We start from the raw sequence: 23,268 nt of genomic DNA, 5'->3' as shown, positions 1-23,268 counted from the left end.
ACTTTGGAAGGTGTCAAGTTCAAAGGGTATGGCACAGAAGTGAGATAAAGTATAAAATGGACGAGATTCTGCAGTCTCAGAAAATGCCTTCTCTTTCAATGGTTTTAAGTCCCAACTTCCAGGCAGAATTTTAGTTTAGTTAGCTGGTGTTCTTCCAGTGAAACTTGTGAGAGCCTTTTATGCTAAGCATTTTTCTGTGTGTGTAGAGGAAATAAACACCTGTCCCAATCCTTATTTACATTGTACATTGAGTACTTCTTTGATCCTCTTTTGGGGAGACCTTAGAACAAAACCTAAGCTTTAAGTAAGTCTTCTCTGGGTATACCAGGGTGTAAGCATAAGAAGCTAACAAATGTGAGAAAAGGAGTCTAACCCTTCTCATCAGAGGCCACTGAATTGCCTCTAGAACAGAAGGGCCATCTTGATGGAGAGGGAGAAGATGCAGTGTCCCAGCCCCGCTGGGTCACCAACAGTTGTTATTGCTGAATAAATGTTTATTGATTGATTGATTATTAGACTAGGAAAGTAATAGAGTAGAAAGAATGTGGGTTTTGGAGTCAAAGGATCTTGGTTCAAGGTCCAGCTCAGCTACTTGCTAACCTAATGACCCTGGTAACTTCTCTGGGTAAATCATTGAATGGGGAAGGAGTATGAACTACATGATGGACTAGATGACTTCAAAGGTCCTGCCCAGATCTAAGTCTAGATCCTCTGGCTTGCCAACTCTATAGGAGACATTCTACCATCCTACTACCTCCATGAAGTCTTCTGAGACCTCCAGCTCCACCATGTGTCCCTCACCTTCCTTCTGGCACTTTGTCTGAATCTCTCTTTTCCACTGATTGTCTGATTTGCATTATAATTGTTTGCATGCACATCCTATTTTCCTTGCTAGACTCTAACATCTTTCCCAATGACTGGGCATCTTGAACCACCCAGTAGTCTCTATATGGGGCATGAACCTGGCTGCAGGTCAGAGAGAAACAAAGAGACCCTGCTGAGGTCCCACAGAACTGCATTTAGCAGCACCAAGATTGGAGCCCCTGGCTCTACTTTCCCATCACCCTCTTTGCAGCCTGTTTGCAGGAAGGCCCACTTCATCCCACCTCTCAGTCTGCAAGACAGAAGGTCTCACTGGAACTGAGCAGTGGTGCCTCCCTTGACAGCTCCTGTCTGGCTCATTGCTGGGAACCAACACGAGTAAGCAATGTAGCCCACAAGCTGTGCCCTGCCCACAGAATGCTCCGGGGGAGCCGGGCTCCTTCCTTCTGCTGGTGTTCTCACTTTGGGGATGGTGAAAATTACCCACCTTTGCACACACCAAGGCAAGCAAAGGGGCACAGTCCGACTTCTAGGAACTCGCAGCTGAAAACATGGCAGCGACCCAGATGGAGGTGAGATTAACGACTCAGGTGCATACAGCACTTTACAATTTACCAAACAGTTTCTTACAATAATTCTGTAGGGGGAGGGGGTTAGGACAAGTTTTACAATCCTCATTTTTTTTAAACCAGATTTGAAATTTCATTGAAATAGAGAGCTCCTACTGAGGAACTCCCTCTACCAATGCACATGAGCTCCTCCATCTTAGCAACTTAGGGAGCTGCCTCCCTTGGTGTGGAGAGGTTCACACAGCACCAGTGGGTGTCAAAGGCAGGATCTGAACCTGGGTCTTCCTGATGCTGAGACATTTCCCCATTTTATAGATAAGGAAACAGGTCCACAGAAGCAATCTGTCCGGCAAGGGTCAGACAGCTGGAAAATTAGCAAAGCTGAGACTTGACTTTAGGTCATCTGGCTCCCAGGCCAGGGCTCTCTGTTATATGATGTCTCTCAGAAACAAAATATTGAATGGACTTCTCAGGCTATAGTGTGCATAGATAGGATATTTTGGATTCCTTAGTGAAAAGTTAGCCCAGACTGGTTCTGAGACTTACAGTCTAAAAGTAGATAATTGCTGCTTGGGAATTTGTAAGGGGCATCCTGAGTTGTGATCCAACCCTTCTTCATGGTTTTGGTCGAAAGTGTTAATGGGTTAATGTGACTATCTCAGGCTCAAGAGGACCTGGGTAAAGTGCCTTTTGTCTCTGGTCTGTCTGCAGAGGACCTGAAATCCACTGGCTTAGTTCTGCTACTAAATTCGAGATTTATAAACAAATGATGGGGGTGGGTGGAAGGGAAATAGGAGTACAATGCACACAATTTCGGAAACCTTGCATCTGTAGTCATTTTATAACCTACATGTAATGCATAAAACACATTTTCTTTAGATCCCCTTCTACCCAAGTTTTTTTTGTACCCTCTCTGTAATACCCTCCCCCAAATTCTCTCAGATCCCTAAAGTTCAGTCCCAACACCATCCTGTTCCACTCCTGCATTAAGGGGACAACTGAAAGAAGGGTCATAAGGTCATAGATTTAGAGGGACTTCATAAGCTATTCAGCTCAAACCTTTCACTTTTTAGATAAGGAAATTGAGGCCACAGAGGTAAGGTGATTTACCCATTTGAACCCAGACCTTTAACTACAGAGCCAGTCCATTTTCCACTGTACCCCAATACATCCTCTTGCCAGGACTCAGGAAGGCAATAGAACATGCCCTGGAGAATGGTTGCTCTAGCTGCTCTGTGGCTGCATCTGGGATTTATTCCTTCCAGGCCCAGTAGCCCTGGCAATGGACTCTCAAGGCTCCCTAGAGCCCAAAGAGGCCACTTGCATTTTTCCATTAAGAGGAAGAGAAGATAGAAATACACACCAACGGTGCTAACTTCCCAACTGATGCTCCCGTCCTCACTTATGCACTGGCTAATTAATTATGTGGCAGCTTAATTGACTAATTATGCATGTGCGGTGGTATTTTCAGAAGCAAATCACTTTATTTATGTGGATGCCTCTCACCCAGAGCTGCCTTTGGATAGGGGGATTTACGAGTGTTTACGGTTGGGGTCTGCCAAGTCCTTTGGTTCTCATAGATGTGCCAGGCCTTGGCAAGTGGGATCTGGGTGGGGAGAACTGGGCAGCAAGGTCACGGCTCATTCCATGGGGTTTAAGAAGACGGTCTTGCTTGGTAAAACACATATACTAACTTCACCCATTTCTGATGTCAGTTTCCTTCCTCTCTTCATCTCTCTGACTCTTGTCTTTTCTCTTGTTTATCCCTAAATTTTCCTCCCCCCCTTTTATTTGTCCTCCCATCATTTTGTCTTCTCAACTCTCTATTATTCTCTCCTAATTCTTATTTTTCCTGTTTCTGCCTCTTTCTTTGTTCTCTTTCCTCCCTCTTTTTCTATGCTTCATCTCCTCTCTCTGTTCTTTCTCCTCTCTTTACCCCAATTCTTCTCTCTTCTCTCCCCATCCCTCTCCTTGACTTCTGTACCCCCATTATTCATCATTCCCTGTCATCTTTCTCTGACTCATGTTGTCTCCACTTCTTCCCCCATGCCAACCTAAGGACTCCAGTCAACCCCCTCCTCCTATCTCTAATTCAACTCCATTAATATTTATTAAGCACCTACTGTGTGCAGAGAACTGTGTTAGGTATGTTGGAGAGATACAGTGGGACATACTGTTCCTGCCCTAGAGGGGACTACAGGAGAAATATTACACATATGCAAGAATTATAATTCCAAATAATATGTTATGTGCATGAGAGAGGCAAATAAAAAGCTAAGATGCCGAAGTAATAGAAAGCTAATTTCTGGCTGGGGGAATCAAGCAAGGCTTCATGGAGGAAGCGGCTTTTGACTTGGACTTTAAAAGATGATTGAGTTGTGTGACTCTGGGCAAGTCACTTAACCCCAATTGCCTCACAAAAAAAAATACAATTAGGAATTCAATGGCGTGAGGGGGGTGAGAGATGGGTACAAAAGGCATCCCATGCACGGGAAACACTATAAATACAGGCATGGAGGCAGGAAGTGGGAGGAGGTGTTTTGGAGACAAAAAAAAGAGCATATGGAGGGTAGTATTAGGAGAAAAAGACTAGGAAAGTGACATCATATTTTGGAGGGTCTTGAAGGAGTTTGAAATTGACTTGGCAGGTAGAAGAGAGCCACTGAAAAGTTTCTAGCAGAGAAGCAACAACATTTGTGCACTCTGAAAGATTCGTTCTGCCTGCAATGTAAACATGGATTAGAGAAAGGAGAAGCAGAAAGTCCGGTTAGAAGAAAGGACTTTGAATTGAAAACAAGCGAAAACCAGCTTGGGGTGTGGGGATCACGATGATTTCTTCCCTCCTCAAACCCAAGAATGTCCACATCCCTCCAAGGGGCCCTGGGATCTGGGGAAGAGAGGCGCGGCCCCGCCCCTGGCCCTTTACCTGCAGAGGATTCTTTGTGCTTATGGCAATGACGTGGTACTTGTAGTAACACAATTCACAGCTCCAGCAGCCCCTCTCGCTGATCCACTTTATCAGGCAGGGCTGGTGTGTGCACTTGACTGACCCGTCGCAGCGACAGGGACTCAGCAGCTCCCCCTGCAGAGAAAGAGTGAGGGGCTCAGTGAGAAAGAGCGGGCGAAGAATTCCGCAACCAAGGCAAGAAGCATCTATTAAGAGTCTACTGTGTACTGGGCCGTGGCGAAGGGCAGATGATTGGCAGCTAGGTGGCACAGTAAGAGCACAGGACTTGGAATCAGGAAAGTCCACCTCGAATCCTGCCACATGTGCTGACTAGCTGTGGGACCTTGGGTAAATCACTTACTATACCTCACTTTCTTCATTTGTAAAATGGGAATAATAATAGCACTTACCTCACTGGGGGATCATGAATACCAAATGATAAGATAAGTCTAGAAAGTGCTTTGAAACTTACGGTATTATATAAATATTAGCTGTTTCTTTAGCATTCAACCAAGAGCTGCCTATGTGGATTGTAGTAGCTGAACTCCTAATATTCTATTTTTCCCAGTTGTATGTATGACTAAGCAAGTCACTTAAACTCTGGGCATCAGTTTCTTTATCTGTAAAATGAAATAACTGGATTCTATGTTCCCTTCTAGTTCTAAATCTACAATCTGATAATTCTAAGGAATAGTGTGCTCAGCCCTAGGCTGGAGGACAGCTCACTTCATTTCTAGTCATCAGTTTCCTCTCCTGGGAAGACCCAGGGAGAAGGATTCCCAACTAATCCTGCTGACCCAGTTGGCCTCTTTGGAAGCCAAGGAGCAGAGGTAGGGGTATGAAATCCAATTCCACAAGCATTAATGAAACACCTGCTGTATTCCAAATGCTGTGTTAGGGGCTTGGTGAGATGCAAAATTGAGACAAAACAGCCCTGCTCTCTTTGAGCTTACAGCCTGGTAGGCAGTCCCACCAGGGTTATGTAGATAGTGTTACATCATCACACACACACACACACACACACACACACACACACACACACACACACACACACACACTGCAGATATATGTGGACCTCTGAGTCAAGGACTGTGATCAGCCTTTGCCCACTAATTTTAAAAAAAGAAGAAATCAATCAGTAAGTACTTATAACACACCTACTAGTGCCAGGCACTGTACTAGATTACAAATACAAAGAATGAGACAATCCCCATCTTAGGGGCTAAGGCTATGATAGGATAAAGTTAGACACACTGAGGGTGCTCCCTGCAGCCAGACTTGTGGGTGGTGACAGAGGACAGAAGAGAAGCTGGGGACATTTCTTCCCCATGGAAATCTCTCATTTGTGGGAAAGGGATTCTTCTTGAAGGCAAGAGACAGGCAAGATCGTCCCTGGACTCTGCCACTCACCTTTGATGTTCCTATCCCCATATGAGACCTCCTTCACGTGGGAAATGCCCATTTCTAATTGTTTCTTTGTTGGTGCTGTTTCCCCTACCAGACCTACCCTCCTTGTCCCCCTCTAAATCCTATTCATTCTGAGGACTAGTTCAGGTCCAACCTTCTTCAGGAAGTCTTTCTTGACTACTCCAGTCTACACTGATCTTTCCTCTAACTTTTGCTTGACTGGATTATTTCACATGTGTTCCAGTCCTGCTCCTCAATCAGACTGTACCCTTCTCAAAGGAAGGGACACAATTTATAGTTCTCTATAACCAACTTGGCTCCCTCTGCCTCAACCACTCAATAACCACTGGATAAAAGATTAATCTGCAAACGGGATTCTGAAAGGCAGACTTTGTTCCTTCAACAGCTTTTAAACCCCAGATTAACTGCATTCTGGGCTTCTTATAACCCTGTCTGCAAGGCTCAGTTAAACTGTGGAAATTTAAGAATGCCTTGAAGAACCAAGCAAATTCTTGTACCTGGTCCTTCAAGTGTTAAAGTCTTTGGCCCTGGATCAAAGATGCTAGTTAAACACAGAGAGCTCAGGAGAATTCCCTCTGTAATCATGATGCTGAGAGCTTCTAGACCAAGCAAATCTCCTAGGAACTCCTAGGGAAGGAAGAATCTAGTCCGACCTTTCCCTGACCCCAAATTGGCTTACTCTTCTACGAGACATATTTCAAAGCTCTTTCATGCCTAAATTATATTATTCTCACAATTACTCTTTGGATCAGGTGGAAATTATTCAGCTTTGGAGATAGGGACCAGATCCTGTGATTTCACTCATGTAGGGGACTCCCAGGTAAGAAAGCTCCCTTTATGAAAGCAGATCAGCACCTTCTTGGTCACTTAGCATCTTAAAGAGTTGCCTAGGGCCATGAGAAGTAAAATGACTTGTTTAGGGTCATACAACTATTATGGGCAGAGGGACAATTTAGACCAGATCTTCCTGGCTTTAAGGCTAGCTCTCTAGATACTATACCATGTTCTCCTGGTGTCATAGATTCAAATATAAGTGTGTGTGTATATATATATATATATATATATATATATATATATATATATATATATATATATATATATATATATATATATATATATATATATATATATGTTCAAAGGGCCTAGATTCATATCCTAACTGTCACTTGTTACCTGTGTGACATTAAACAAGTAATTTTTAAGTTCACTAGACCTTGGTTTCCTCATCTATAAAAAGAGGGGGTTGGACTAGACCATCTCCAAGGCCCCTGGCAGCTCTCCATGTAATCCTTGGTTGTATTGTGCTTTTATGCATTCATATGGGTCATGCCCTATATTGGAAATGCACTCCCTCTTCTCAATGTTTTTGTTTGTTTGTTTTGTTTTGTTTTTAGCTCAGGAGCTCTCTCCTCCACAGAGCTCTCCTTGATCCCATCCAGCTAAGGTATCCTCTCCCTCCCCAAATCTTCTTAGATCTCTACCAGTTCTTTCCTTTACCCCTATCACGGAGTACTTCTCTTGTATTTATCAGCACACATATCATAACCACCACTCCCTCCCCTATCCAACATGTACTGCTTGAAGGTAGGGACAATGCCATTTTTATCTTCCTATTTCCAGCACCTAGCACAGTGTTCTAGACAGATTTAATACTTAATGAATCTTTGTGGAATGAATTCTCAATGTCTCTGGTGGAGCTGGAACTCTGACACTAGGCTCCTCTCTCCCAGACTAAGACTCTGTATTCTCTTACCACTGAGCCACTGGGAGAACTGCTCAGTCTGCTTCTGTGGTGGTTTGAAACAAAATTGAAGACTCAGGTTTAACTGGGATGGTTTCACTGGAGTATGACCGAGAGACAGGGGGATGGATAAGTTGACCTTTTGAGAACTCCTGCCGGTCAGAGGAGTACTTAGTAATCCATCATAAACCTCTGCTGTCAATAATGAAGGAAAACTTCTGGGAGGTCTAAAATTGGTCTCCATAAGTAACAACACTCAAAATTGTAGCATCTGTTCCAGGACCAAATATTGAGTGGCTTCCTTCATTCATGGATTCCTTTTCTCTCATTTTGGCTGGCTTCTTTTTTTTTTTTTTCCCATGCCCATCTGAAAGGCCTGTTTTCAGTGTTCTTGAGTTATGTGATTGCCACAGTGGCAACAGATGTGTCCCTCAACCTACATAGGCTTGGGTATATCCTTCCCTGAGTAAAAGCCAGGGAAGAGAGGAAATACATCCACAAATAGTGTGTGTGTGTGTGTGTGTGTGTGGTGAGAGAGAGAGAGAGAGAGAGAGAGAGAGAGAGAGAGAGAGAGAGAGAGAGAGAGAGAGAGAGAGAGAGAGAGAGAGAGAGAGAGAGCAAGAGAGAGAGAGAGCGCGAGCACTGATGGGTCCTGTTTATAGCTCCAGAGGCTCAAATACATTCTCCACCTCCAATTCCCTTCAACATGGGGGTGGGGGGGGAATACACTGGGAAATCAGTGAGACAAAGATAGAGAAACCAAGACAAAACTTTTCTGACATCCTTAATCAGCCTTCTCTGACTAATCCCACCCCTTTCCATTTCTTCCAGTCACTTGGTAGTATTGACAGGATTCACTAGAGGGAAGGTGTAGGGAGGAAGTGGAAAAGCTGGGATTTCAGTCATATCTTCCTTCTGCCAACCCCTATCCCTCTCTTTTTTCAGAACACTGTTCAAAACCTGACTTCTTTATAAAGTCTTCTTAGACCCACCTAGCCCTAGTTACTCTACTCCTTTTCACATACCCTTATCCTTTTGCTCCTGCCAAATATACATACATAGATATGTATGTATACGTATGTGCATATGTACATACACACACATATTATATATATGCAGTTCTCCTGAGGTGCAGTGAGATATGTCCAGGGGTGTGCTGAAGCCAGCTCAAACCAGCCAATTGTTAAATTTTCAGTTTGACACCTCCAAAATTGGTAATTGGCAAAGACTACAAATCAGAGTTTGATTTATTGTTTTGTTGGTTATCTAGACCTAAGAAATGATGGAGAAATGTTAATAATGCAAATTAAAAGTACTTATTGCTTAATTTGAGTGGGAGAGAGAGGTGGTTGGTTATTAAACGTTTATTAGAATACCTCCAGATATATCTCATGCCCATGTGAATAATTGAATGGTTTGTGTTCTCATGTGCTTTTTATGAAAGTCAAATGCTGAGGCTCAAATCCAAGCTTCTTTGACATTTTATTAGGCTTCATTTTCTTCCTTTGTAATACAAAATGGTTGCTTTCAGTGGGCTTTCGTGGATTTTGTAGATTGAAAGCTCTCATCTTACCAATTCTTGCTTAAAACTATGGATTCCTTAAGAATGAGGATCCTGTCCTGACTCTTTTCCTTTCCTTTTCTAGGTAGTTTAAGCACATTGTGTATGTTCCTTTTACAGTGTTAACTGTATGTGCAAGATGGGAAGGGGCCAAAGAGAGAATGACCAAAGAAGAGGCTCTTTCCAACCAAATCTCCCAAATATTAGAGCTAGGTTTGGGTCTAGGGAACAATGAGGGGAAGGAAGAAGCTGGGGAAGCCAAACTCCTAAGCCAGGTACTTGACAATGATTTCTAGCTTCCACACACCCTGAGGAGGTCATCTCAGTGGATTGTGACCTAGAGACAGGGGGATGGCAAGTTGACCTTTTAAGAACTCCTACTAGTCAGGGGAGTACTTAGTAATCCATTATAATCCTTTGCTGTCAATAACAAAGAAAAGCTGTGGGGAGGTCTAAAATTGAGCCTGAAGCACAAGAGTGTTTACTATAAGGAAGAACCTCTTTTCAGTAAAAGTTAGACTCTCCTCTCTTGGGGAATCTAGAACACATATAAATCTTACCTGTCCAGGCTGCTTTGAGTGAGATCCAATCAGAGGCACAGAAGATAGGGATTCTGTTCTTCTCAAGAGAAGATATGCTGAGCTCTCTCCGGCAATCAATTTTATGTGGGTGGCTCTGATTTCTGGTTTGAGGTCTTCTACCTAATTCCCCCACCCCATGACACTTATCGCATCATCAAGGCTGGCCTGGATCATAATTCCTCTTACTTCCACCCATGCCTAAATTGTCCCAGTGCTGAGTCTTTCCTTTGAGAAAAAAAAAGACTGGATTCACATGTTCAGAACAAAATAAAGTTTGTGGTAGTTATTCAGAAAAGTTGGGAGACAACCCCAGAACCTACTACCAAAGGGAAAAAAAGGGATGGAGGTCTTTAATGATAATAACAAAAACATTTATGTAGCACTCCAAGATGTATAAAGCACTTTATGTATATCACATTTTTTTCATTTAAAAAATAAATCTGAATTGCTATCTTTTATTTTGAATTTGCCCCTGTGCCTGTCCTATTTCTTCCTTCCAGAAAGGCACCCCATATAACAAAAATATATTTTATATGAAAAAAAATCAATCATCAAAATCAATCAATACATTTAAAAATATGAAAATAAGTATATCTCATTTAATGGATGATTCATTGTCTCTATTGACTCAATCAATCAGATAATTGCTCTCATACCAGTATCTCACCTTCTAGACACACACACACACACACACACACACACACACACACACACACACACACACATACACACACATCCCAGAACCAATGTAGAATCTATCTCCATCCCCAAGGCAAAATTTTTCAGCCTTTCTGCTCATGTCAGCTCACAGAAAACAGTATAATATCAAAAGCATCCACCCATACATACAGCACAACCCAACAAAATCCAAATCCAGGGTGGGTTTTTTTTTCATTTTCACAATAATTATTTTATTCCCATGCTACTTTTCTATCTATACCTTAACCATTACAAGGCAAATGCACCTATTCTCTCTATCTCTAAATTTACTCAACTGGTAATAGAAAAAGGAACTTCACCTATAATAACTGAATTTCTATAACATCCAATTCTGTGAAGTGGATCATGATTCACATAATAAACAAACACAGCTACCTGGGAGATATGAGGAAGGAAGTATGAGAGATGCAGATCTGTATCTATAGTTTTACCTGTGGCTACTGCTGCTGTGATTTAAGCAATATAGATTTTTGTTGTTCACTCATTTCACTTGTGTCTGACTTTTTGTGACCCCATTTGGGGTTTTCTTGGCAAAGATACTGGAGTGATTTCTCATTTCCTTCTCCAGCTCATTTTTCAGATGAGGAAACTGAGGTAATAGGGTTAAGTGACTTGCCCAGCATCATACAAGTAATAAGTGTTTGAGGCTGGATTTGAATTCAGAAAGAAAAGTCTTCCTGACTCCAGGCCTAGTCCTCTGTCCACTGCAACACCTATCTGTCCAATCAGCATAAATGTGTGTGTGTGTGTGTGTGTATGTATGTCTATATATGTATAGATTATATATATATGTAAAATACACACACATATGTATATGTATATGTATATATATATATATATATACCTGTGTATGTTTATCTATCTTCTATTGCCCTACCACCATCATCATCATCAAAAAAATATTTTTGTAAGTGTGGAGTACAGCAGAAAACAATTTAGACCAATGTAGTCCTGTCAGAATTCAGCTTTTGCCACAAAGCCGACTAGACAAGTTCCCAAGATGCCAGGCCCTTGGGCTGAGTTCCAAGAGTAACTCAGTTCTATGCTCTTACTTTGGCTCCCCCAAAGTGCCAGTGGGCATAAATTATTCCACAGACCATTGGGCAAATGCCAGGTTGGTCTCTGGGGCAGGCCTTCCTTGGCATCTGCCCTGGAAGAAAGCAATTCCTAGCCATGATTGTGTATAATCCCACAGTATTCCTAATTATTTCCAAGAGTGTGCTGATATTCTCAAAATAAAATAAATTTTAATTTCTTTTATGTCATGCAATACCTATGGAAGGGGTCATAGCTATTGAAAAAATAGGGAGAATAAATATTTAGTCATCCCCCCCCCCAAATTGTGAGTCACAGCTCTGTTCAATTGGACATTTATTAAGTACCTACTTTATAAAAGGCAGGGCAGCTAGATAGAGCATCAGGCCTGGAGCCAGGAAGATGCATCTTCCTGAGTTCAAATACAGCCTCAGACACCTACTAGCTGTGTGACCCTGAGCAAGTCACTTAACCCTGTTTTCCTCAGTTTCTGCATGTGTAAAATGAGCTGGAAAAGGAAATGTCAAACCACACCAATATTTTTGCCAAGAAAATGCCAAATAGGGTCATGATGGGTCAGAAATGACTGAAACATCTGAATAATAAAATGTGTAAGGCAAGGTGCAAAATTCTGGAGATACAAGGAGAAAAATGGAGTATGTCCTGCCTTTGAAGAGCTTACACCCTATAGGTCAGTAGGATAGGAATATGCCATATATATGCAGGTAAATACAATTAGAAGATAGAATGCAATTTAGCAAAATATAGACAATAACAATAGTTAACATTTATGTAGTGCTTTAAGGTCTTGGCCAATCATTGCTAGAATTATCCTGTTTAGAGACTAATTCCCAGGCTTTCTTGCCAGGAGTAGAAGTCCATTATCTCATTTGATCCTCACAATAACCCTGGAGGTTGGTGCTATTATTATCCCCCTTTAATGGATGAGGTCACTGAGGCTAAGAAAGCTCAAGTGATTTTTCACTGGATCACAAAGCTAATAAGTGTCCTAGGCAAGATTCGAATTGTGGGAAGGGGGGGGGAAAGATGCTTTCTATTGGGATTACCAAGGAAGATTACACAGAAAAGATGGGAGAAAAATGAGTTAAACTGAGGGTTTTTAGAAAGCCTTGAATGCCAGGATTAGTTAACATTTTATCCTACCAATCACTATCTAGATTCCTCTGAGTGTTATTCCTTCTATTTCTCTGTGCTTCATCTCCTCCTTAAACTACTCTTGAGGCAGAGGGTTGGGGTATACAGCCTGTCCAACATTTGTTTAGCTCTCACTATTTTTATAGATTTTCTTTAGCTCACCACATGGTGCCTTGCCCCTAAAGCCCTCTTTCCATAGACACAAACACCCCTTCTTCAATTTATAAAAGGGAAAACTGAGGCCCAGGAAGGATGAGTACCTTCTCTAGGGCCGCACTGGAGGTGAGTGAACCTAAAGGTTCAAAGCTCTGGTTCGATTTTGAAGTCTCTTCTTGCTCTGATCCAGGTTGTTCAGAGCTCCTCAGGAAATACAGCCTCATTCCCTTTTTCTCATGTCCTTGGATAGCCCTGCTTCCTGAAATCCTGGCTCCACTCCCCATCATGCACATCTTGGGGAGAGCTTGCTGAGCAGCATTTCAATTTTGATGACATGCGAATAGACTCTCATCTGTTGATTCCAGTCATCTGCTAATCCACTCAGCTTCTGTTCGATCTGCTTTCTTCTAGTTTCATGAAAAATATTCACATACTACTTAGGCATCAATTCCCTCCAGAGGTCATCTTGGCTTTTCCCCTGCCTCTGATCAAGCAGAGATCTGTTTAATTGTAACTATATAGTATATTAGGTTGTAACTATGTAAATGTATTTAGTTGTAACCATATAGCATATTTAGTTGTAACTATATAGTATATCTAGTTGTAACTATATAAATATATTTAGTTGTAACTATATAGTATATTTAATTGTAACTATGTAAATGTATATAGTTACAACCCTCTCAGTAGATAAGGTTCTCTTATAACCACACATACACACACACAGACACACAGACACACACAGACACACAGACACACACACACACACACAGAGCCATCAGGAGGCAGTTTAGCAAGTGTGTGTGTGGGGGGGACCCAGATCCCACAGTGGACCATTTTCTCTCATCTCCCTTACAGAAGCACTAGGGTTCACTGCAAAGACCATGGGATTTGGAGTATTTAGATCTAGATCTGAATCGTAGTACCTTGCTACCTACTTATTTGGGCAAATCACTAAACCTCTCTGGGTCTCAGTTTCCTCACCTAAGAGGATTAAACTAGATCAGGGCTTATTAATCTGGCATACACACACACACACACACACACACACACACACACACACATATACATATATGTGTGTGTGTCTGTGTGTCTGTATGTCTGTGTATGTACTATGTAGGTATACCACATATATATTTGTATGGATAGATAGGTAACTGTTTTCCAATATAATTACAATGTTATGTATTTTATTTTACATATTTAAAACCATTATTCTCAGAAGGCATCCAGAGGCTTCAGCATTCTGAAGGGGGTCCACAACACAAGTTAAGAAATCTCCTACTTGATGATACCTAAGGCTTTTTCCAGCTCTGGAAAGTTACAGACTTCCCGCCAAGAAGATCTGGAGAGAGAACACAAGCCCAGTGGAGAGCCCTCTAGATTTAGGACCTCCTGTGTAATGTCTAACCTAGAGCCCTCCTGTTTTGGTGCTTTCGATTCAATAAATATTTATGAAGTGTCTGCTCTGTGCAAGGCCTGTTCTGCTGGGGGAGACAACATGTATAGAGATAAGTAAATGCAAATACAGCAGGAGTTAGATTGGAGAACATCTCTTCAAACATGTGCTGAGCTCCCCAGGCACTTCTGGAATTTATATGCTTAGCAAGTCATTTATGAGTGGGAGCTTTGGGACAATTTAGCAGATTCTCATTCTCTGTAACAACAACAGTGGGAAGGTGGATGAGTCAAACTGCCACTTATTCTGTAGACTTTAAAGGGTGAGACAAGGTCTGCTCTTGCTCTTTTCTGAATGTGTGGCATGGAAATCTCTCTCTGGGATTTCCTGTGGTAGAGGGATCAGGGATATGAAGGGCTCTTCCCTCCTACTCCAATTAGCCATGGTGGTTGCTTGTATATACAGGGCAGAAAGACCATGTTTGGCCTAGGCAAGCCTAAGTTTGGACCATGGCTCCCTGGATGCTTCCTTTCTATCTCTGGGCATCAGCGATCAAACAATGATCCTAAGACAGATGTTTCCAGCCCGGGAGATGAGTTTGAGAAGCTGGAAATTCCTAGCCCTTTCAGTAAATGCCAGCTACACTTGAAGCTAAATACTTATTGGAAGAAAAAATGACATGGACCAGCAGGAGAATAAGCCCAAGTCTTCCGGCTGGCTTGCCAGAAGACATTAACCTTGAAGGAGCAGTTTAGACAATAAAAGCTGAGGTGAAGGTGAAATATCTGTTCAATATTCCCACTAAATATTTTATGTTGTAAGTATAAACTGCCCAGATGATATAATGGAAGTGATGGGTTACCTTGTCATGTTTTAAGTCTTTGTCAATGGACATTTATGAATCTTTTGTGTTTTAAGTATTTGGGGGCCGGGCAGAGGAAATGAATAGCTGTCCTATACCTGATCTGTCTCGAGTACCTTTCTGATCCCTTCTGGGAGACTCTAGGCTTGAGACAAACTTGTTTTCATCGATTTTTTTCTCCTAGCCCCAAGGTGGAGGGTTTGAAGGGTGAATCAGAAAAATCCTGGCATCCTTCAGGATAGGACCCAGTTTGCATGAGTCCAGAGCTATGGGTAGCCATAGTTATGCAAATTATATACATAATAATTCTGAGAAGAAGAAAGCACTGGAAACCAGGGGGAATGGGAAGACCAGTGTGGGAGGTAGCACGTGAGGTACAACTTGAAGGAATCTAGGAATTCTAAAGAAAGAGGTAAAGCAAAGGGCCAGCCTGCCTCCTACCCTCTGGGGTTATGTGAACAACAAAGTTTTAGTATCTTGGGACCTATTGTTCATTATTCTCTTTAAGCTTCTCTCTTCTCCAGGCTGAATCATCCTCATCTTTTTGCCTTTCCACATGGAATCTACTTTCCAAATTACAGAAAATGGTGACATTAAGCACCCTCTGGGTGCCAAATCAGGGAATCATTGCAGGTGGCTGAGAGCCACCAGAGTTCCTGGGTGGGGGGAGGGGAGGCCTTAGCCAATTATTCTTGGGATGTCCTGCTTAAAGATAGATTGACTTCTTAGCTTCTAATACCAGCAGCAGAGAAATTAACAGGTTAATTTGTATCCCTAGTGGTGGAGCTGAATGACAGCCTAGGGTGAAAGCTTGGGGGTGAGGAGCCCTGACTGTCAGCTAAAAGCTGACCACAGAGGTAGGGTGGCTGCTGAAGCCTCCCCTCAGCTAATCAGGCCCTAGCCAGGCCAGTAATCGCTAACAGCCCAGCCTGCTGGGAAGACCCAAGGCTGCCAGCTCCCTGCTGGGAATAGAATCAGATTTTAATTGGCTGCAAAGGCATCATAGCAGGAGGTCTGGGGGAGGCTCAGCCATGAAGCAGGTGAGGGGAAGCTTCAAGAAGAGAAGTCCCCCAGTGGCTGGTCTGGCCCATGAACCCAGCCCAGAGATTTGAGAGTTGGACCCAGAAAGGTGAGTCTGCTGCTTCCAGCTAGTCCAGTCCCAGGGAATTTCTTCACTCTCAGCACATCAAGTTCACCCAAATCAAGAGTTCCTCCAGGGCGTCATCTCTGCACCTGCATCAAGCCCTCCTCTTCTGTTGACTGTGGAAATAACATAGTGTAGTGACATGAGCATGGGGGACCTAGAATCAGAAGATGTAGGTTCAAATTTCAGCTCTGCTACTTACTTGCCTGTTTGATCTTGGTTTATTTGCCATCTCTCTGGGCCTTAGTTTCCTCATCTTTATAGTAGGGAGACTGGCCTCAAGAGTCTCTAAGCTTCTTTCTAATTCTTTTTGCAATATTTCATGAATCTATACTAATTCTGTATATTTAAAATCTAATGAATAAGGCCAGCCATCACTATCAAACCTGGCTAGATGGTCCCATCTAATAGTCTTCCCAGTGGACACCATGCTCTCCCATCAAACCAATTTTAAAATTAATAGAACCTCTGGGATGCAAGATGATATGTTCATCTATGGTCAGACCAAAGGTTTCATGGAATTCCATAAGACAAAAGATAATGTGGTCATATCTGCTTTATAGAGTTACCACTAGCCCCAAACAGTGCTTTGATACGTATGAGGTGCTTAATAAATGTTTGTTGATTGGTTGATAATTGATTAATTCCAACAGACCAGCTATGGGATTTCTACTTCCCCTGAAGAAAAAATACCTCAATGAGGGAAAACATACTCTCATCTGCCTGACTTACTCCACCATGAGTAACTTTCCTTTGCCCCCACCACAGGCTGAAGAAGTGGACATCCTCCCTGATGGAAACTTTCAACAAACTTCTGGCAAAACTAGGTGGCTCTAGGATTGGAGTCAGGATCACCTGATTTCAAAATCTGGCCTCAGACATGAGGCTAGCTATGTGACTCTGGGCAGCAAATCACTCAGTTTCCTCATCTGTAAAATGAGGATAATAATAGCACCCATCTTCCAGGTCTATTGTGAGGATCAAATGGGGTAATATTTGTAAAGCGCTTAGCACAGAACCTACACCTAGCAAGTGTTTAATAAATGATTGTTCCCCTCCCCCAAGGGAATGATAAAAGTGCCAAGACTTTGTGGTTTTGTTCCACTATTATCCTGTGTCTGAAAAGTCTTCTCTCTTCCTCTGTTGAATTTCTACCCATCCTCTAAAACATGCTAGTCCTCTATAGACAACACAACTGTCCAATATTGATTCCTCACTTGGTATCTACCATCTCATATCTCATCTAGCACACTGGTTTGTAACTTTTTAATGTCTCTTTCAAGTAACATAGTCTTATTACACATATAACACACACATAGGAGAGGATAAAATGAACATAAAAGCTAGGAGGTAGGTGCTGTTAATATCCTCACTGTATAGGTAAGGAGACAGAGATGAGTCATGCAACTCATAAAGTACTGGGGAAGGAGGAGGAGATTTGAACCCAACTCCACCTCATTCCGAGTTCAGTGCCATCCATGTTGTAACACTGATGAATATGCCCACAATACATGTAATCAATCCATATTTCAGCTAAGAAGTAGGCAGGAAGGGGAAGAAAAAAGAAGCACTAATTCTTCACTCTATTTAGAATCCAGAAACAGAATGTGTATATTACATGTCCACAGCTCTAATGTAATGGAATCTGGAAGATCTGGGTTCAAGTCCCAGCTCTGAGACTTAAGAGTTGTATAACCATGGACAATTCACTTAATCTCTCTAAGCCTCAGTTTTATCATCTGTAAAATGAGTTCCTTCTAGATCTAAAGCCATAATCTTCTCATCCTTCGAGACCCTCAAGAAAATTCCTAATATTGTCTTTACACGTGATTGGGGGAAAATAAAATATAACAGGGGAAAAGAAAATCCCTAAACTGTCTCTATTAAGTCATGGACAGGTTGTAATATAAGTTGGTAGAAAGAATTACCTACTCAAAAGAAAATCTGTTCATGTACCCTGTGTTATAGGCATGTAAGCTCCCTGAAGGCAGAAATCTCCATTTTGAACCTTCCCTTGGTCTCTACCCTAACATGCACTCGACACATAGAAAGCCCTTAACAAATGATTGTTATTTTTGTCTAGAGGAATAGGTAGGTGATGCTCAGCTTCTCCCCTTCCCTGGAAGCCTGAAAGCTCAGAACTCCAGAAGAGCCAGGTGCCATTTCTTCACCTCCAGCTGGCTCATCCCTCAAAAGCACAGAGCAGGCTTCTCCTTGTTGGGAACAGCAATCCTTCCCACTGGAGCCAAGGCCTCCAATCCAGCCCTTGGTGCCAGTGATGACTGCATCTAATCTCTCCCAACTGGACTTTTATCGCTTGGGTAATTAGGAGGACAGTAATTTAAAGAGATAGTTGGCTACATCAATTGGCTAATTGCTTCACAAAGCCAATTGGTCTTCCATTTCCTGAGTTTCTCACATGGAAAAGAAAGGAGACATGTATGTAAGGGAAGGGGAAAGGAAGGAAGGAAAAAAAGGAAGGGAGGGAAGGGAAAGAAGGAAGAAAGAAGGAAGGAAAGAAGGAAGGAAGGAAGGAGGGAAGGAAGGAAGGAAGGAAAGAAGGAAGGAAGGAAGGAAGGAAGGAAGGAAGGAAGGAAGGAAGGAAGGAAGGAAGGAAGGAAGGAAGGAAGGAGACAAAGACCATAGCCTGCCACCTGTCTGTATGACTGTGCCCAAGCAGCTGTGATTGTGGTTACCCACCCATGGGGAGCATGAGACTAGAATTGTTTGCATTTTGGACTGTGTTCCAGAGGAAGGAGAAACATTTGCCATTGTAAGCAAACAAAAAAGTCAAGTCCTAGTGTGTAGGGACTCCTTAGCTCTTTGCATTTGTATCTCTAGTTTCTTACTCAGCATCTTATTTGTTATTTTATTTTATTTCTCTATCAAAATCTCTGATTTCATTAATGTAGGAAACTCTTTCTACTTATCTGTAACTGTTCTGTAGCTTATACTCTTAGAGAGTATAGAGGGCATGAACCCCCATGAGGCTAAATGACTTACCTTCATAGTCAAGTTTTCCTGACTCCAAGGCTAGCTCATGATTTTGTATTAGCTACGTACTATAGAGAAGGGAGAGCAAGTTTTGTGAAGAAGATCTGCATTTGAATCCTGACTCAGATACTTGTCAGTTGTGTGACCCTGGACAAGTCATTTAATCTCTCTTAGGCCAAGTTTCCTCGCCTGTAAAATGGGGATACTAGTAGCTAGCATGGATATAACACTTTGATGTTTGCAGAACACTTTATACATGCTAGCTATTTTGATCCTCAACAAATCTGGGAGGCTGGGTAACAATAGTGACTGCCTCCTAAGGTTGTTACGAGGCTTAAATGAGCTCACATGTAGAGTGCTTTGCAAACTTTAAAATACATAGAGCACTTTTATAGGGTATTTATAGAAAATGTTTGCTATTATCATGACCCAGTGACTCTTACTGTGCTCATGGTCTGCTCTGAATACATAGGATTGCTCCTGAGCTGAACAGGATGCCAGAGATCATCTAGGGCAGTTTTTAAAGTGGCTCCGTGAACCCCTACGGGTCCCTTTCAGAGGGAACACAAGGTTAAAACTATTTTCATTATTATGCTGAGAAATTATTTATATGACACATATAAGCAAAAGTCCTTTGGAGTCCTCAATAATTTTAAAAAGAGTACAAAGGGGTCCTGAGACTAAAAGTTTGAGAATTACTGAATGAGTCCAACCCTCTTACTTTTCAGATGAGGCCGTAGGAGGTTAAGAAATTTGCCTAAGGTCACATAAATAGTAAGGATTTAAACCCGGATCATCTGACCCCAGATCCCATATCATACTGCTTCCTCCTTTATGTTCATTTAATTGAATTGACTCGATTTTTAGGCTTGGAGCAAAATTCAGATCAATTCAACAATCATGTATTAAGTATATAAATACATTGGGAGATAAGAGATATGATATGTCTATGTCTATATCTATATCTATATATAGGCAGCTAGCTTGTTCAGTGGATGGAGCTTGGGCCTTGTATCAAAAATACTTGAGTTTAGGCGCAGCTAGGCGGTACAGTGGATGGAATATCTACCCTGGAGTCAGCAGGACCTGAGTTCAAATGTGGCCTAAGGCACTTGACACTTACTAGCCATGTAACCCTGGTCAAGTCATTTAACCCTGATTGCCTCACAAGAAAAAAAGAAAGACTTGAGTTTAAATCTTGTCTCAGACACTTACTAGTTGGGAGACCCTGAGCAAATCACTTAACCCTGAGCAAATAACTGTCTTAGTTTCTTCATCCGTAAAGTGGGGATAATAATCACACATACCTACCAGGGTTGTTGTAAAGCCCAAATGAGTTAGCTTTGATTTGTAGACCTTAAAGTACTATATAAATTTTGCTATATAAAAGTTTATTATTATTGTTATCACTGAGTTTAATGTCCAACTGGCCAATCTCCCTCCAAATCTACTTAACTTCTGGGATTCCTTGGGGGGAAAAATCTTAGGGAATTGCAGTGAAAAAAGGTATTGCCTGTGATTAAAATGAGTGCCAGAAATGCCTAGTAATCCCACTCTGAACTTGGAATCCAGAAACAGAGCTGTTGGAAAGAAGTGGGTGGTGTATCTGTAACAGCAACCGGGGAGAGGGGCACCTCTTGGGAGTATATTTGCATTTTTTAATCACTAGAAAGGTGAAGCCCTTGTTATGGAGGAAGTTGGATTCTCCGTAACTTAATAATAATCATTAGCATTTATAGAGTGCTTTACAAATATTATTTAATTTGATCCTCACAACAATCCCAGAAGGTAAATGCTATGGTTATCCCCACTTTATAGATGAAGAAAATGAGGCAGATAGCAGTGAAATGATTTGCCCCAGGTGGCATATGACTTTGCCACCAAGCTGCCAACTATGTAAAAATGTCTTTGTGAAATAGCCTGCATTTCTCATTCCCATGGAATCTTCTGATTTTTAATTTGTGTTCCTAGTTGTTTCAGGACCTGGAAGGGGCTGCCCTGGTCAGATGCATGAGTATTCTGGGCACCAAACACTTCCAACCATAAATGACTAAATTGGCCTTCTGCTTTACAAATCTGTGTCCTTATAGTTTAGTAAGTATGCTACTTTTTTTTCCCCAGAGCATGATCACCCACCTGGGACTGAAAATCAAGTTTTTGGTCTGCAAAGCTGAGAACTGGACCCTTGAGTAGAGGTAATTACAGCAATTCAATTTAGCAACAACAAACATTTTAAAGCTCCTACTATGTGCAAGGCATTGAAGGTACAGACATGCAGAGGATATAGTGCCTGCCTTCCCTCTCTTAAATTTCACTAGACTGCAGCAAACGAAGCCACTTCTAAGGGCTAACTATAATGACTCCATATTCCCCATGATCCTTAATAAAATTAAGCATTTAAAATTTGTACTGAATGCTGAGAAATTGTATTGACCGAAGTTGTCCCCAAGAAAGGAAAATGAGAAAGCTCTTCCCCTTGTTTCTTAGTAGACAGAGGTGACTTTATGTATGGAACACTGAATATGACATCAGATTTTTTCGATCTGTTGTTTAGTTTTGTTGAACTTTTTTCTCTTCTTTTTTATTCTTTATTATCCAGAGTGGTTCTCTCTGGGAGGAGGAAAACAGTGGGAAATTTTGGTGATATAAAAATAAAAGATATGAATAAAATTATTTTTAAAAATATGTATACCATGTGTTTTTATTTCTTTTTTTTTTTTTCTGTTATCTGTATGTCCATCCCAAGTATATCAACTGAAGTAGCAAGGCATCTTGAGGGAAAGGGAAGGCAGAATGTGTGCCAGGCAAATCAAATTACTGCCATCATCTTGACCAAAGCCTCCCTCAAGACCCTGGTGGAAATAGCCCAAAACTCTCAGGAATAACATGCTTCCCAAACTACCAGTCTTGCTTTCAGCCCAAACCCTGCAGTCATTATCAATGGGAGCAATCACCATGGAAAGGGATCCCCTTCCTCCTCCATTCCTTGCCACCAAGAAACTGCCATGGAAAGGCAGCACCTCCAAGCTACCAGTCCTGCTTTCTAGCCCAAGCCCTGCAGCCATCATGTTGGGAAGGAGGCCCTGTGGAGATGCAGCCTGGCTACTCTCCTGTGGGTACTGAAGTCACAACTATTGAAGATTCAGAAATGAATGTTATTGTTACCAAAGTCCTTGGCATTGTCAAATGGTTCAATGCCAGAAGCAGATATGGTTTTATCAATACAAATAATATTAAAAGAGATGTATTACCATCTGTTTTGCCACTACAACTTAAGGACCAAGGGATGTCTCTACCTGACTTGTAGCTGAAACCTCATATATGAAGGGGGAAGGGAATAAGCATTTATATAGCACTTCTAATGTGCCAGGCACTGTGCTAAGCACTTAACAAATATTCTTATTCGATTTTCCTAACAACTATACAAGGTAGGCACTAGTATTATCCCCATTTTATGGTTGAGGTAATTGAGGTACACAGACATTAAGTGACTTGCCCTAGGTCACACAGCTAGAAAGTGTCTGATATCAGATTTGAACTAGTCTTCTTGACTCCAAGTCCAGTATTCTTCACTACACCACCTAACTCCTCAATGACCTCATAGGTGTTTTCTTCTCCTTTAGAATATGAGCTCCTTGGGAACAGTGACTTTTTTGTTTTACTATACACATCCTTAGCACTTAGCACAATGCCTGATCCACAGTTGGAACTCAATAAATGCTTTATCATTCATTTATTCATCCATGTAGTCTGACAGTTCTTAGTGCAATCAGACCCTGCATAATATTGTTCCAGTCAATGTCACTTCACAACAATATCTTTAATGTTACAACCAAACTCTACCTTAAGTCATTCAAAAGGAGGCTGTAATAGCATTCTATGTGAAGATGTCCCCGGGAAACCATTCCATTTTCTGATTAGCAGGTAATAAAGGTATTCAATCAGAAAATTATTTCTGGGCAGGCAATGGACAGTACCAATGAATAAGCTAGTTGGTGCCATAGTGCAGAGAGTGCTGAGCCTGGAGTTAGGAAGACTCATCTTCCTGAGTTCACATCTAGCCTTATGCACTTACTAGCCATGTGATCCTGGGCAAGTCATGTAACTGTTTGCCTCAGTTTCTTCATCTGTAAAATGAGCTGGAGAAGAAAATA

At 41.7% G+C, this 23,268-nt stretch overlaps 1 protein-coding gene across 1 annotated transcript in view; it reads right to left on the bottom strand.

Annotated features, from left to right (window-relative positions):
• The window catches only part of MARCHF4 (membrane associated ring-CH-type finger 4), a 127,827-nt gene that overhangs the window by 34,317 nt on the left and 70,242 nt on the right, over positions 1–23,268 (bottom strand). Inside the window, exon 2 of the mRNA XM_021002875.2 lies at positions 4,318–4,473. Within this exon, the coding sequence (XP_020858534.1) occupies positions 4,318–4,473 (156 nt within the window). The remainder of the gene's footprint in view (positions 1–4,317; positions 4,474–23,268) is intronic.

Source organism: Phascolarctos cinereus, unplaced genomic scaffold, assembly GCF_003287225.1.
Source record: "Phascolarctos cinereus isolate Bilbo 61053 unplaced genomic scaffold, phaCin_HiC Scaffold_7;HRSCAF=346, whole genome shotgun sequence".
NCBI classification, from domain to species: domain Eukaryota; kingdom Metazoa; phylum Chordata; class Mammalia; order Diprotodontia; family Phascolarctidae; genus Phascolarctos; species Phascolarctos cinereus.
The sequence above is the reverse complement of the archived record's forward strand: the minus strand, read 5'-3'. Positions and strand labels throughout refer to the sequence as shown.